The 17,009-nt window shown below is 37.1% G+C and overlaps 1 protein-coding gene across 1 annotated transcript; it reads left to right on the forward strand.

The window, feature by feature from the left end:
• The first annotated feature begins 1,735 nt into the window (after positions 1-1,735).
• On the forward strand, positions 1,736-6,848 carry LOC108487668 (uncharacterized). Its single transcript, XM_017792043.1, has 8 exons — positions 1,736-2,024; positions 2,277-2,548; positions 2,605-2,784; positions 3,315-3,497; positions 3,989-4,080; positions 4,939-5,149; positions 6,626-6,715; positions 6,819-6,848. Exons 1-8 carry the CDS (start codon positions 1,736-1,738, stop codon positions 6,846-6,848), a joined length of 1,347 nt encoding a protein of 448 aa, XP_017647532.1.
• The last annotated feature ends 10,161 nt before the right edge of the window (positions 6,849-17,009 follow it).

Raw genomic sequence — 17,009 nt, forward strand, 5'->3', positions numbered from 1 at the left:
AAAATTAATATCAATAACTTAAAATAACAATTATGCTACATTATTTACACATGAACTTACCTCGATGCTGAAAATGGCTATTTTTACCATTTCGTCCACAACTTGGTATTTTCCCCATTTTAGCCCAATTTCAGTTTTCCTTGCTCTATCATTTAAAATATAGTCTAATTAGGACTCACATTATTCAAATTGACCCAAAATCATATTTTGGAAAAATTACAATTTTGCCCTAAACTTTTGCATATTTACACTTTTGCCCCAAAGCTCGTAAATTAAAATTCAGCCTATTTTCTTATGTTTTATGACATGCTGATCATTTTTCCTTCTATGGCAACATCAAATTCTCACTCTAACATGTACTTATGACTATTAGGTATTTTTACCGATTAAGCCCTTTTGCTCGTTTTCACTTAAAACCGAGTAGCACAAGTTGTCTAACATAATTTAAAACCTCATATTCTATCATAAAACACCAAAATACACAAATTTCACCTATGGGTATTTTTCCAAATATAAACCCTAGGTTAAATTATTGCTAGCATAAGCTAAATCGAGCTAGGGACTCCAAAAACGTAAAAATCATTAAAAACGAGGCTAGAACGGACTTACAATCGAGCTTGGAATCTTGAAAAACCCTAGCCATGGTTTCTCCTTGCTATATTCGGCCATGGGGTTGAAGATGAGCAAAATTGGCTTTTAATTTTGTATTTTAATTCATTTTACCCTAAATGACCAAAATGCCCTTACTACTAAACTTTCCAAAATTCCATCCATGTCCAATTTTGTCCATAGACTTAGAAATTGGTAAAATTACTCTTTAAGGACCTCTAATTAATAATCTAATTCAATTTTATGCAAAATACTTCTAGAACACAAGTTTTGCAATTTATTCAATTTAGTCCCAAATTTCAAATTAAGCACTTTATGCATAAAATTTCTTCACGAAATTTTCACACAATCATGCAATCATATCATAGACCTTAAAATAATCATAAAATAATTATTTATATCTCGGATTTTGTGGTCACGAAACCACTATTTCGACTAGGCCCAAAATTAGGATATTACATCATATGCCTAATGTTGAAGCTAGGTAGGCACCGGCTTCACCTATGACTGAGACGAGGTCTCATGATCACGCAGCTGGGGTCGACGCATTGTCCCAAGCCATGTTAAGAATTCTGGAGAGGGTTGCTGGACCAGTACTGTTATTGTGGGCCGTAGGTCAGTTACAGAATGACTCTAGTCTAATGGGGCTGAGATTTTTAAGGGTATTGCTAGAGTTTCCCCTAATGTGGCAAAATATTGGATTAAGGCCACAAAGAGGATCATGGACAACCTCGACTGCACCCTCAAGAAGAAACGAAAAGGTGCAATGTCACTGCTGTGAGATGAAGCTTATCAGTAGTGGCTTACAGTTAAAGAGGGAACTCAGCCTGATCGGTTGACTTGGGAATTTTTCAAGACTGATTTCCAGGGAAAATATGTGGGTGCTAGTTATGTGGATGCCCAGAGGAGAGAGTTTTTGAATTTGACTCAAGGGGATAAATTAGTTGTTGAATATGAGCTCGAATTTTTACAATTAAGCCGCTATGTGCGTGGGATAGTGGAAACTGAGTATGAGCGGTGTGTTCGTTTTAAGGACAGCCTCAAGGATAGTCTAAGGGTTCTGATAGCTCTATAGAGAGAGCGAGATTTTGCTGCATTAGTAGATAAGGCAAAGATCGTCGAGGATATGAAGCGCGCTGAGCGCCAGAACCATGAAACGGAAAGATGTAGGAACAAGAGGGATTCAGGGCCCTCAAGTTCTTTTCTAAGGCCTAAGAAAAAGGGCAGAGTCGATGGGCCAGTTAGAGTTGGGGCCCCTGTTGTTGTTACTGGACCACAGCCCTGTGCAAATTGTGCTAGACGCCATCAAGGCGAGTGCTGGAAAAGGATTGGGGCATGTTTGAGGTGCATATCATTAGAGCACCGTATCAGAGATTGTCCACTGAGGCCCAAGCAGATGCAAGCTACTGGTTTGGGTAATGTACAGTGGGGTGTTCAGCAGCCACCGAGAGGCCGTGGTTAGGCCAGAGGTGGAAATGGTATGGGTCATAGATAGAGGGCACTAGGTAGAGGTGTTGATCATACTGAGGCGAGGCAGCCAACTCTGGTTTACGCTGCACAGTGCTGATAGGATAGAGATTCCCCAGATATTATCACGGGTACGTTCTTTATCCATAATGTACCTTATACTGCATTGATTGATGTTGGATCTACTCATTCCTATATAGCATGCACTGAATCTAAGACTTTGGGTATAATGATTGAGAGCAATACCAATGAGGTTACTATATTAAGTCCATTAGGGCAGTCAGTGAGGGTAGATAAATTGTTCAGAGATGTACCTTTAGAGGTTCAAGGAACCATCCTTTTGGCGGGTTTGATGGAACTCTCTTTTGGAGAATTTGACTTAATACTGGGTATGGATTGGCTGGTGAAACATCGGGCAAACTTGGACTATACTACTAAACGGATGGTATTGAGGACCACAGAGGATGAGGAGGTAATTATAATTGGGGACCGTCGGAACTACTTGTCAAATGTGATATCTGTATTAAGGGCCGAGAGTTGGTTCGTAAGCATTGTGAGACATATCTAGCCTACATCGGTGTTTCAGATTCTGAGATTTCTTCTGTTAGGGATATCAGAATAGTTAAAGACTTTCTGGATATTTTTTTCGATGAGCTACCTGGGTTACCTCCAAATCGTGAAGTTGATTTGGGATTGAGCTCCTGCCTGGTACAGCTCCGGTGTCCATCGTCCCTTATAGAATGGCACCGAAGGAGCTTGTGCAGCTTAAGGCTCAGATTCAAGAATTTTTAGATCGAAGGTTCATCCGACCTAGTGTGTCTCTGTGGGGAGCACCGGTTTTGTTTGTGAAGGGTGGATCCATTTGTATGTGCATTGATTATCGGCAATTGAATAAATTGACTGTTAAGAATAAGTGCCCCTTATAGAGAATTGATAATCTATTCAATCAGTTTCATGGAGCTTCAGTTTTCACTAAGATTGATCTTTGATCGGGTTGCCATCAATTGAGGGTTAAAAAGACTAATGTGTATAAGACCGCGTTTAGGACTCGTTATGGTCATTACGAGTTCCTAGTGATGCCGTTTGGATTGATGAATGCACCAGTGGCTTTTATAGATTTGATGAATCGAGTGTTCTAGCCTTATATGGATCGGTTCGTAGTAGTTTTTATTTATGACATTCTGGTGTATTCGAGAACTGAAGATGAACATGATGCACATATCTAAGTGATTCTGCAGATTCTAAGGGAGAAACAACTATACACCAAGTTCAATAAGTGTGAATTCTGGTTGCGAGAGGTAACATTTTTGCATCATATGGTATCTTCTGAAGGGATTAGGGTTGATCCTCAGAAAATTGAAGCTGTTCTAGACTGGAAGATGCCTAAGACAATATCTGAGATTCGTAGTTTTCTGGGACTGGCAAGGTATTATAGACGATTTGTTAAGGGGTTTTCATTGATTGTTGCACCTCTGACTAAGTTGTTGCGTAAGGGTGTGCCATTTAATTGGACTGATGTGCAACAAGAGAGTTTTGAGAAGCTTAAGGAAGTTTTGACTGAGGCTCCTGTTTGGATATAGCTAGAGTCTGGGAAAGAGTTCACATTTACAATGGTGCATCACATGTTGAGTTGGGATGTGTGTTGATGCAAGAGGGTAAGGTGGTTGCATATGCATCTCGTCAGCTTAAGATTTATGAGGCGAATTATCTGACACATGACTTGGAGCTAGCTGCAGTGGTTTTTGCACAAAAAATTTGGAGGGACTACCTGTACGGTGAGAAGTGTATCGTTTACACGGATCACAAGAGCCTCAAGTATCTTCTCACTCAGAAGCAGCTAAATCTTAGGTAGCGTAGATGGATTGAGATGCTAAAATAATATGACTGTACGATTGAATACCATCCTGGTAAGGCCAATGTGGTGGTTGATGCACTAAGCCGTAGGGCTATAACTGATCTGAGGGCGATGCTTGCTCTCCTCAATTTATTTGATAATGGTAGCTTGTTGGCTAAGCTCCAAGTTAAACCGACATGGATTGAATAGATTAGGGGTAAATAGTTAGAGGATGAGTCACTGGGTTCTCGATTCCAACGGATTGAAAGTGGTGTCACATCAGATTTTGGACTGAATAGCGAAAGGGTACTCTATTTCAGTGGGAGAATCTATGTATCGAAGGATACTGATTTGAGGCAATCTATACTGTGAGAGGCACATAGTAGCCCTTACGCTATGCATCCTGGTGAAAATAAGATGTACCGAGACCTTCGTGAGTTATATTATTGGCCGGGGTGAGGTTACCGACTTTGTGAGTAAATGTCTAACCTGCTAGCAAGTTAAAGCTAAACATCAGTTACCTTCAGGGTTGCTTCAGCCAGTTAATATTCCACTTTGGAAGTGGGAGAGAGTGACTATGGACTTTGTTAGTGGGCTACCCCTAACGCCTATTAAGAAGGATTCAGTATGGGTCATCATGGATCGATTGACCCAATCTACTCATTTCATATCAGTTCGTACTGATTACTCATTAAGAAGCTGGATAAGCTGTATGTGTCTGAGATTGTGAGACTGCATGGGGTACCAGTTTCCATAATATCTGATAGAGATCCTTACTTCTTGTATCGGTTCTAGAAGAAGTTATACGAGGCTTTGGGTACAAGGTTGGACTTCAATACTGCATTCCATCCTCAAATAGATGGTCAGTCAGAGAGGGTACTTTAGATACTGGAGAATATTTTACGGAGTTGTGTAATTGATTTCCGAGGCAGTTGGGAGGATTACTTGCCGTTAGCACAGTTTGCATATAACAATAGCTACCAGTCCAGCATACAAATGGCACCGTACTGGGCATTATATGGTCGTAGGTGTCGTACTCCTTCGTTTTGGACTGACTTGGCTGAGCAACGTGTTCTGGGCCCTGAATTAGTTTTTGCTATCGAGGCTAAAGTTAGACTAATTCAGGATCGACTGAAGGTGACATCAGATAGACAGAAGTCGTTTGCAGATCTGAAACGTAAGGAGATTGAGTATTCTATGGGGGATTTCATTTCCCTCAAGGTCTCACCATGGAAGAAGGTACTGAGATTTGGACGGAAGGGCAAGCTGAGCCCTAGGTTCATTGGGTCCTACCGTATACTGAAGCGTGTGGGACCGGTTGCCTATCAACTTGAGTTACCTCCAGAGTTAGACTAGATTCATGATGTGTTCCAGTCTCTATGTTGAGGCACTATCGCTCTAATCCCATGCATGTTATTTCGACTGAGGAGGTTGAGGTTAGGCTGGATCTGACTTTCGAGAAAGAGCTAGTTCATATTTTAGATCGTGATGTGAAAGTTTTAAGGAAAAAGTCCATCCCACTAGTTAAATTGCTTTAGCGCAATCACAGCTTGGAGGAGGCCATGTGGGAACCTGAAGAGGCGATTCGACAACAGTACCCTGATCTATTTTGACCAGGTAAATTTCAAGGCTGAAATTTTCTTTTAGAGGGGTAGAGTTGTAACGCCCCAAATCTTAAATAATTATTTTTGCATGGTTGTGACACAACTGTCTATCTGCTTCAGTGGTTAAGTGTGCTGGAAAGGGTTTGAGAAGTCTTGGGTTTAAGCCTTGGCTTGTGGAAAAATTTTGTTTCTTACTTGAATAAAACTTGTCTCTAGTCAGTAGGCTTCTTAAATAAATGTGAGTAAAACATGTCACGAAAGGCCTGCTGGTGCAAGGGAAAGGGGCGTGTGGAGTGTTACATAGGGTCTGAGCTTCGAGACTTGGCGATACAAAATGAGTGTTTATTTTACTGCCTTTGCTGTGTGGGTAGTAGAAGTTGACCGAAACACTATTGAGTGGAGTGGAGTTGAATGGGTGGTTGAGGAGATTATGATGGAGAAAATTTAGGAGGAAAATTTGGGATGTAAGTTTGTGGAGGAGTTGTGCGAAATTTGAACTTTAGGCACTCAAAATTCGGCTAGAGACTAATATGATTCTTCCCTTCTCACTTTCAGTTTTTGAATTTTTTGTTTTGGTTCTTTTCTTTCACTCCTTGGTGCTGAAGTTCTTCTTTTAGGTTTTTATTACTCTTCCTCCTTTCGTGTTTCTCTATTTTTGGGATCGATTGCTGCTAGAGATCCTTCGGGTTTTGCTCGTTTTAGTCTATTCCCGAATTTGTTTTTCCCTAAAATTATTTTGGTTGATCGATTGCTTTCTCCTCTCATTCTCTCATTTTGTTTTCCTCTATCGCCGAATGACCTTGCTTCCCATCTCTCAATTCTTTTTGACAACTTCTTAATCTACTATCGATTTCTCTTCTCTTCTTTTCTCCTCCCTCTCCTTCGATTCTTTCTGTATTAACAGATCCCCTCTTTTTTTTTTTCATATTGTTACATTGACTGAATATTACTCATTCTTTCACCCCTTGTATGTTGTTTCTTGTTTCTTATGTGTTCTCTGACGATCTAGGTGGTAATACAACTATTCGGTTATGCTCTTTCTCTCCCTTTCTCCCTTTTTATCTTTTTAATCTTGCACTTAACATCTTCTTGTTTTGCCATTTTCTGATAGGGGTTGCCTCTGTCAAAGCGAGTGCTTCCGGATTTCGTGTTGGGCGTAGGCCTACTGCTCCTTTCTTCGAATCTTGGTTTTCCATTTTCTGTAGGTCCATGCTCGGCTTCTGCCCTTTCGACTTTTTCTTTCTTTTCTCCCTCTATCGTACTAATGTTGTATCTAACACCTTATTTTATTGCCGATTTGCTAGGAGTATTGGGTGATCAATCTTGGTCAGTGATTTAAGTGGGCTAAGCTACATTTGTTCAACCAAGGCAAGTATTAATGATGTTTCGGGATAAGTGTTTAAAAAGGGGTTGTTAACCCAATTGTCAAATGATTAATGGAAGGTCTTGATTGAATGTAGGTTTTGGTGCTCGTGGGCTATTCACATGTTTTCCCAAACAGGTGTGATTAAAACACAAACTCTACTCATAAATCGGCAAAAGCTGAAATAAGAGACCATCGACGCTACACGAGCGTACGCTCACTCGTGTGGTAATCCAAACATATAAACATGGGTGTTTGATCTTAGAGGCCACCATGAGGGATTTCATAGGCTTAGGTCGTTCTGGGCCATATTGGGTTGAAATGGGTCGTGTGGACCTCACAAACACGTGGGCCACACATGGGTAAACCACACTTATGTGTGGTGAATATTGGGCCTGGCTATGTAACCCACACGGCCAAGGCCATTTTTGGGCTAGGTGGGCCACACGAACGTGTAGGCCTACATGAGCCAGCATTATGGGCCTTGGGCCCATTTTCACTGTTTGACTGTTAAGGTTGCACCGGTCACCCGAGACGACTGTGGACCTACTATGGGGCCGATAAGCTTACCTAGACCCCAAATTCATGAATGGCTGTTATGCCCCTATGAGGTAAAATGACTATTATGCCATTATAAGATGTATGACTGATTAAGCATGCCATTTTAAATATATATTGCATACATGCATGATATTATGATATGTTGCATGGGGATGGGTTTATTATGATTGGAGGAAGTGTACTGCACTGGCAGCTCTGCTGTAAATACTATTTAGTGCCGCAACGGGTGCTATTTTGGAGTGTAGGGATGGGTGGGTTGGTTTTATCCCCACATGGAATGTAGGGCTAGACGGAATGAAGTGTTGAGGCTGGTTGGGTAGGATTTCTGATTGCATATCTTTACTATTACTGACATTGAAATGGGCTAAGGCCCATACTGATACCGATACTGTAATGGGCTAAGGTTCTAACTGAAACTGAATTGTTACTGATACAGGCTTAGGCCTAGAATGTATTTGCTTACTGCATGACTGACTGTTTGTTTATTAAGGGATTACAAACTGTGTTTTCGTAGACTCACCTTTCTATTTGTCTGTGCTGGTAATCCCCAATCTTAAACGGATCAGTGCTACGAGGGACTCAGAGTGGCTATTCAACCGCACATGCCTCCGTATTCGACCTTTAATTAATAAGTAATTTAATTTAGGTATTTTGATGTAATAGGGCCTCTTTAAATTTTTAATCTTTAATTTGTGATTTTATTTATTTTGATTTATAGATGCTAGCAATAGGAGGTGGGTTTTCAAAAGATAAATGTTTTTCAAAACACCACATTTACGTAACATATTTTAAAAGCTTCTGCAACAAACAATATTTTAAAAAGTAATAACAATTTTAATATGATTAACATTTTGCTAAAGGACTTGAGTTTTAAATTAAATGAACATCTTTAAGATCACACAAAGAGGATAAATTGAGAATGCGTTTTTACAATATCGTACTTTATGAAAAACACTTCAATGTGGCATCTGTAGATTCAGCCATAACTTCTAGGCCGGGTTTGGGGTATTACAGTATGTTTCATGTTAAATATGTTTTTGATGTTGGTTATATGATTCTAAAATGAGATGTGTAAATGATGAAATATAATAGGCCATGAAAGTAGCTCATTTTGATATAATAGATTTGTGGAATATTTTGTGTGGTGGTTGATTATAAAATTCAGCTTAAGTGAGATAAATGGTAAATGATGTGTTTTGATATAATACATATGCTCATATATGCTAGGTTGTGTATATGTGATAGCTTGCATATTGTTTGTTAAGGTATAATTTGAAATGTTAAAGTATGAATATGTTTTGTAATTTATTTGATGGTCATTTAGGTACGGTTATAAATGATACAATTAGTTTTGAGTTAAATTGTGTATTTGGTTGAATTATCAAAGAATAAATTTTATGACCGAATATATAGTTAAAAGATTGACTATGCATATGTATTTTGGAAATGGTAAAGGGGTGTGTACAGTTGGATAACAATAGGTAAAATATACCTTTATATGCTTATGATATGTTTATTCATGATTCGGTTATTAAAGGATAAGTTGTTAAGTTAAATATTTGTGTTTAAAATATGCCTTATATATGGGGTTTGGCTTGACTTAGTAAATAGTGAAGAAGTGCATATTTATAAATAGTGTTTTCGAAAGGTAGCTAATGAATTATATTTATATGAGTGGATGTCTTAATATATGATTGGTATATGATATGAAATATACTTGGTTATAAGTTAAGCATTCGATTGCCATGATTCCTTGGTTATAATGATTGAACATTAATTTGGAAATTGTATGAATTATAGAATCGAAGCATGTTAGATTCGTTTAAAATTTTATTAGATCATTAGTATTGAAATGAAAGTCTATTTAATTTGTTCTATGATAGGTAATGCCTCGTAACCCTTCTTTGGTGAAGGATACAGGTTAGGGGTGTTACAGTCTTACACATAAATCATAAGTCGATGCTAACGTCCCAAACATGGTCTTACATGAAAACACATATCGGATCCTATGTCATGACATATGTATCCTATCTATTCCTAGGGTCCGTATAGGGCTTTTCAGACGTCAAAACTTTGTCGATACTTTCTCAGATATCTCATATTCAAGGCATAAAGCCATTTATCATTATTCAATAGCATATAACCATAAATAAACCATTTCAAATACATTTATTTGTATATAGACTTACGTCGTACTGATTCGGATACACAGAATCGGCTACTCGACGACTTTCGACTTTCCCCGATCTAATTCTATTTTCTTTAAATCTTGATCTATATAAATTCAAATTTAACTTATTCAAACTGACATTCATTCAAATCAATTCAAAAACACACATTTAGGGCATTTTACAAATTAGCCCTCACATTTTCACATTTTAAGAATTTAGTCCCGAATTCATAAAATCACAAAATGAACAAAATTTCTTTAGACATATGCTTGGCTGAATATTCCTATAGTTCATACAAGCCTTCATATTTCAATTATTTCACATTTTAGTCCCTCGATTTACAAATTTCACAATTTAGTCCAAATTACTCAAATTCATCAAAAATTCAAATACAAAACATTTTAACCCAAAACATATCTTTCATTTACCAAAAACTAACTTCACAAAGCTTATAATTTCATCAATGGCTCAACTAAAAATCATCAATAAAATCAGAAATTGAGAAATGGGCTTGATAGTATACAGAGCAACGATTACAAAAATGTAGAGATTATCAAAAATCGAAACAAAAACATACCTAATTCAAAGCTTAATAGTGTCGAACCCTAGCAAGATTTTCTCTTTTCTTTTTCTTTGATATAATAGGCCAAATGATGAAAATATGAAGCAAATATCATGTTTTCTTTAATTAATAACATTAATTCATCTTTTACAATTTTAACCTTATTATAATAAACATTTAAACATGTAATGGTTGCCTAACAATGTCCATTTAATATATCAATGGTCTATTTACAACATAAGGACCTCACATTTAAAGAGACACATCAAATAGGCACTTTAACAAATAGCAGGCAACTTTTACATTTTACGTGATTAGGTCCTTTTATCAAATTGAGCACACAATTGATCAAATTTTCATGCAAAACTTTCACACATGTCAACTCACATATAATAAGCACGGAAAATAATATTAAAATATTTTTTGACTCGAATTTGTGGTCTCGAAACACTATTACGACTAGGGCCTAAACCAGACTATTAGAAATTGGGACTCATTGTAACACCCCAAACCCAGCCCAGACGTTATGGCCAAATCTGACGTGCCACATTGGAGTTGAAAACCTATATTCCGTTTTAGCGTTTTAAAAACCATATATTTTGTTGAGTTAACAAAGTGAATGGAAGCTGGGCACCAGGTAGGTATCCGAGACAGAGGAGGTGTGTAATACCCCGTACCTGAGTCCGCTGCCGGAGTCGGACACGAGGGGTTAACGGCTTAAACCATTCACTTTCACAGTCCATTTTAAAAATTTTCTAGGCAGTTGGCTAACTGCGTCACTGTCACCTTAAAAATCATATCTTGAGTTCCAAAACTCGAAAACCAGTTTTGTAATTTTTCTCTAAAACTAGACTCATATATACATCTACAAATTTTTTTCTAGAATTTTTGGTCAGGCCAATTAGTACAGTTTATTAGTTAAAGTCTCCCCTGTTACAGGGTGCAACTACACTGACCTTCATGCATTACGACCTGGATATCTCCCTGTACAGGGCTTCAATACTGATACCGTTTGTTTCTATAGAAACTAGACTCAAAGAGAAATCTATACATATATGTAATGACTCCTAATTATCTCTGGTTAATTTACAATGAATTTCCAAATTCGGAACAGGGAATCCAGAAACCGTTCTGGCCCTGTTTCACGAAAACCTAAATATCTCTTAACATACAACTCATATGACCGTTTCGTTTCTTCCATATGAAAGTAAATTCATCAAGGTTTATTTACATAATTTATTCACTATTTAATTCCATTCCTATTATTTTTAGTGATTTTTCACATCCACATCACTGCAGCTGTCAACCTCTGTCCTTAAGGTAGATTTTACCTACTTCATAATTTCCTTGATTCAACTAGCCCTTTTAGCATACATGGCACAAAAGATGATCACGATTAACCATTCCAAGGGCTAATCGATTCCAAACATTTCCACATCTCTTAATGAACAACATACAAAATGATTATGATACCATGCCAAAGTGTATACAAGCCATTTTCGCATGGCTATCCAAATTTATACAAAATCAAAGGGTCTATGACCAACAAACGAAAGAGTAGTCCTATACATTAACCAAAATATCCTCTCACTACTAGTCTATTCTATACATGCCATAAGATATTCCAAAACATAGCAGTACCAAACAGTGGATAGTGATAGTGTGACTAGTTCTTGACAATCCCGAGCACTGTAGCTTCAGCAATGAGACCTATAAGGCGGAGGAAACAGAGTAAACGGAGTAAGCATTACAATGCTTAGTAAGTTTTAAGCAGTGTCAACAGATAACAATCAAATTATAACATAGTTGTTCGTATTTTTATTTCACTCTTCCTTCGGGCATACCATCCCTTTACCGAATATGCACATCTCATCATATACAATAGGCAGATAAACTCTCACATAAAAGTGAGCTCATGTGACATAGATATATCGTATGATTTCACATAACCTCTCACACTAATCCGATGTCACATAATCATAGGAATAGTCCCATAGATTGCTCTCGTATGCATCATATATAAACTTGGAGTACATACCTGTTTAACCTTCCGCATTGCATATATTTATAAGCAATTCTTATTACAAAGTCTTACCCGGACATAATCTCCACACATAGTCATCGGGTCGTACCCGGACATAATCTCCACACGTAGTCATCGGGTCTCACCTGGAACATATTTCCAAGTTTCATGTACACTTAATCACATGTTACAACATTCACATTAGCCATTCGGCTTTACCACATATACATATCACATTCATCACATCGGCCATTAGGCCTTATCACATATATATATACATTTTCACATTCATCACATCGGCCATTAGGCCTTATCACATATATATACATTTTCACATTCATCACATCGGCCATTAGGCCTTATCACATATATATACATTTTCACATTCATCACATCGGCCATTAGGCCTTATCACATATATATACACTTTCACATTCATCACATCGGCCATTAGGCCTTATCACATATATATACATTTTCACATTCATCACATCGGCCATTAGGCCTTATCACATATATTATTATGTACAGACTTGGTCTTGGCCGAATCTACATCAATCATTTTCCAACGAATAATTCAATTTCACGCCATACTATCATTTCATATTCGAATACTCATAAGCTTACAATTTCACAAATTTTGATATCAAAGATCCATCTAACACTCATGTATCATTTTAAAATATCACAATTTAGAATTCAAGTATGGGATCAATCAATAGCTTATGAGCAACTAAAACAAGTTTTTATCCATGTTTACAACAAAATCACATATTCGCTACGAGCTGTTTTCCTGAGCTATGGTCACTAAATTATTTATACCCGGAGCTACAAGACTCCAAATCACTTGCCGTTAATTTTCTATGAATATAGACTCATATATCTTCCATCCATGAAAATTTCAGAATTTTTGGTTTGGCCAATCAATACCAGATTTTTCTTAAAGTTTCCCCTGTTTCACTGTTTGACTAATCTGACCACTCTTCTCTACGAATCAAATTTTTCATTGTACAGAATTCATAATGTGTTATATTTGATTCCATTTGAAACTAGACTCATTAAGGAGTCCAAGCATATAAATCTTATCTTATAACCATTTTTGTACAAATTATAATGATTTTCCAAAAACAGAACAGGAAATTTCAGAGTCATTCCAACACTGTCCCGCACAACTTTAAATATCTCTTTATAGGAAATTTCTTTGCTTCCACGGTCTCTTTTATAAGAAACTAGACTAACTAAGCTTTGATTACATATTTTATTCAGCCTATAATTCCATACCAACAATTTATAGTGATTTTCTAAAATCACATTACTGCTGCTGTCCAAGCAAATTATTACAATTTGCTCTTAAATTTCCAAGTCCAAACACTTATGAACTTACCATTTGGGTTTAAGACATATCATGGCCACATCATATCTTATTAAATCAACTCATTATGTCCTATTATGATTGAATTTACTCAATGTTTAATCACTTAAAACTTACCTCGGATGTGGTCGAACGATTTCGGTGGCTATTCGATCACTTTTTCCCTTTCCTTATCCAACTTTGGTCCTCTTTCGCTTAAGCTTAAGTAAAACAATAGATTTGCTTAAGTACTTAACTAATATTATTCACTTAACAATCACATTTGGCAATCACATATCATTTAATCTATATCTAGAACAATAGATTTAAATATGTATCATATTTACGGTCAAACATAGCAAGAAAACTAAATAGGCTTTACTAGCCATACTTAGTTCTATTATAACATAACTTCACTTACTTATATGCACATTAACTAAGCACTTAACAATTTTCGTTAGCCATCAAACTCATTCGCACAAGCCTACTTCATTTCAATTTTGTCACTCTTGAACTTATCCATAATATCCTAAGTTCATTTAGTAGCTAGGCAACAATTATACAAAACAACAAGCATTTAACAACAATGTACTTAACCAATTCCTCAGGCATACCTTCGGCATCATATATATATATGTTAATGACGAAAACACTTAGGCCAATTCTAAAACATCCACGAATCATACTTCCAAAATGAGCTACTTCCATGGCCGATTATATTTCATCATTAACATACCTCATTTTTGAATCATATAATCAACATCAAAACACATCTCCAAAACACAAATCATGCCTATCATATTTACTCATATGGCCGAATATACATACCCCCATATAATATCATTTTCATTTCATTTAACACTTAATTTCCACCACATAAACACTTGGCCGAATAATCCTAAACTAGCAAAACTCCACATTTGTTCATACCATCTTTTAAATTCACATATATCTATTTAGGTAGCTCATATTTTCCCCTTTCTAATATTTCTATCCAAAACATCAAAACACTATCCTTTTTTTTTTGCATTTACCCCATAATACCGTATGCACAATTTGTCACCAAAACTAAAGAAAAATCAACATATGGGTTGCAATAAGAGCTTGACTACTAGCTAGATTCTCATAAAAATCAATAGAAACAACATGAACTCCTACCTTATTTAACCTCCAAGATAGCCAAATGCCCTAGACAAGTTCCTTCCTCTTTCCTTTTTTGTTTCGGCTGTGCAAGAAGGTAAGGAAGATGAACACTCTTACCTTTATTTCCTTAAAGATGACCAATGCCTTAACTTCAATTTCTTCTCTTTAGGTACGGCAATGGGGGAAAAGGAGGATGAACATACCTTGTTTCTATCACTCTTCCATTCTTTTAATTATTCTTTCTTCCATACTATAAAGCCATTAACTATTATCATGCTAAAATAAAATGCATATAATATCTATCAACCATCCTCATGGCCGGCCACTAAATTAAAAGTGGTCCATTTGACATGCAAGTCCCTCATGTCAATAACTCACGCATTATTTGGCCACTTTAAATTTCACCTATCACATTTTCAAGTCCTATCACATGGGTCCTTTCTTATAAATTAGCACCTAATTGATAAAATCAAGGCACGAAATATTCACACATACAAATTCCACATACAATAATCACAGAATATAACATCTAATTATTTTTGTGACTCGATTTTGTGGTCCCGAAACCACTTTTCGACTAGGGTCACATTAGGGGTGTCACAAGGTGAGCCATGAAGGCTGCTTAAGTACCAAGCCCTTCAATTGGATCCAAACCTAGACATGCCCACAACCCATTGCCACACTTTGTTATATCGAGTTTAAATTTGTTTAAGTGGACGTCTTTGATAAATCGAATAATCGTGGTGTTGTGATATTTTGAAATCAAGTATCATTTTGAAAACACGTCCTCAGTCTAGCCCATTTGTATAATTATCAACCAGTTTTAAAGTTATTAAAAATAAAATAATCCCGATAAGAAATAAAAGAAAAGTTAAAATGGCCTTATTACAACCCAAGAATAAATAATAATTAAAGGAAATTTAAAGAAAACCAATGCTTATTTAAAAGCCCAAAGGCGATCACCGTGGCCACTCTGAATCCCCTCCGGCAACAAGTCCCCACATCAAGGCTCATCTGCAAGGTTAAGGAAAGGGGGTGAGTTTGGAAACTCAGTGTGCAACAAGCCCCTTTCAGAGCCCAAAACAATATCAGCCTGCTGGGCCTTAGCTCAAGTCCAATCTCAATATGTATATACTGGGCCGTAGCCTTTTCAAAAATCATATAACTGGGCCGAAGCCTTTTACTGTAAACGGTATGGCCCATAGGCCCATTTCAATATCACATGTATCGTCAATGAAAAAACAAATGAATGCAAGCCCATTTGGGGAGACTACTCGACCCACCATTCGCTACTCTCCACCCGTACCAACCAACACACCATGTGGGAATAACTCAACCCACCCAACCATAACTCTCCTTTGGCGGCAAGATAGTGCTTTATCATATAACTGGAGGTCTAGCCTCTTTTAATAACTGGGGCAAAAGCCCTTTTAATAACTGGGGCATAAGCCCTTTTGATAACTGGGGCATAAGCCCTTTTAATCACTGGGGCATAAGCCCTTTTAATAACTGGGGCATAAGCCCTTTTAATCACTGGGGCATAAGCCCTTTTGCACTTCCTCCATCCATATAAAAACCCAACCCAATGCATTTATGAATACATCATGTGCATATCATACATATCATGTGCATATCATACATGTCATGTGCATATCATACATACCATGTTTATCAAAATCCCATGTATTAAATTCATATATAAACCCTTAGGGTATAATGGTCATTTTTACCTAGGGGCAAAACGGTCATTTTCATATTATAAGGGTAATCTTGTAATTTTACAAAAAATTAGGGTTTCCATGTTCATTAGCGGTTACTAACAATTCATGGGTGCAAACAGTGATTCTGGCCCATTTTTAGCGAAATTGAGTTATTGGGCCTAAAACCCTTAATGGGCCCTACATAGTCGATTTTGTCATCTTGGCCCATTTAGCCTATATTCCATAACGGTTTTATCAATATCGATGCGAAATTTAACAAGTTCTCCTTTTCTACCAATTTTTTTACAAATGGGCCCGAAAGCCCATTGGGCCCCACTTTGGTCCCTCTAGGCCCAACTTACCGTGAACGCCAAAAATCGCGCTCTTACCGTTTCCAACGTTCCCAATCATCATCTCAATGAATCTAGCTAACTAATGAGCGTTCGCTTGATCACAAGTCCTCGAAATGCCAGAATTTCGGCATTTCGGCTTTTCGGCATTTATCGCTTTAAGCTATAAAGAGGGTTCGTTACACACATGTTTTTGCGATATTCATCAACGAGATCTCCTACACGATTTCTGCTATAATCAACCATTAAATATACCAGCTCGCAATAATTG

This window comes from Gossypium arboreum, chromosome 10 (assembly GCF_025698485.1).
Source record: "Gossypium arboreum isolate Shixiya-1 chromosome 10, ASM2569848v2, whole genome shotgun sequence".
NCBI classification, from domain to species: domain Eukaryota; kingdom Viridiplantae; phylum Streptophyta; class Magnoliopsida; order Malvales; family Malvaceae; genus Gossypium; species Gossypium arboreum.

Coding starts and splice junctions, on each gene's coding strand:
- LOC108487668 (XM_017792043.1), top strand. CDS start 1,736: ATGAAGCGCGCTGAGCGCCAGAACCATGAAACGGAAAGATGTAGGAAC. Junction 3,498..3,988: donor TTCGTAGTTTTCTGGGACTG/GCAAGGTATTAT, acceptor CATCCTGGTAAG/GCCAATGTGGTGGTTGATGC. Junction 4,081..4,938: donor TTATTTGATAATGGTAGCTT/GTTGGCTAAGCT, acceptor ATATGGTCGTAG/GTGTCGTACTCCTTCGTTTT.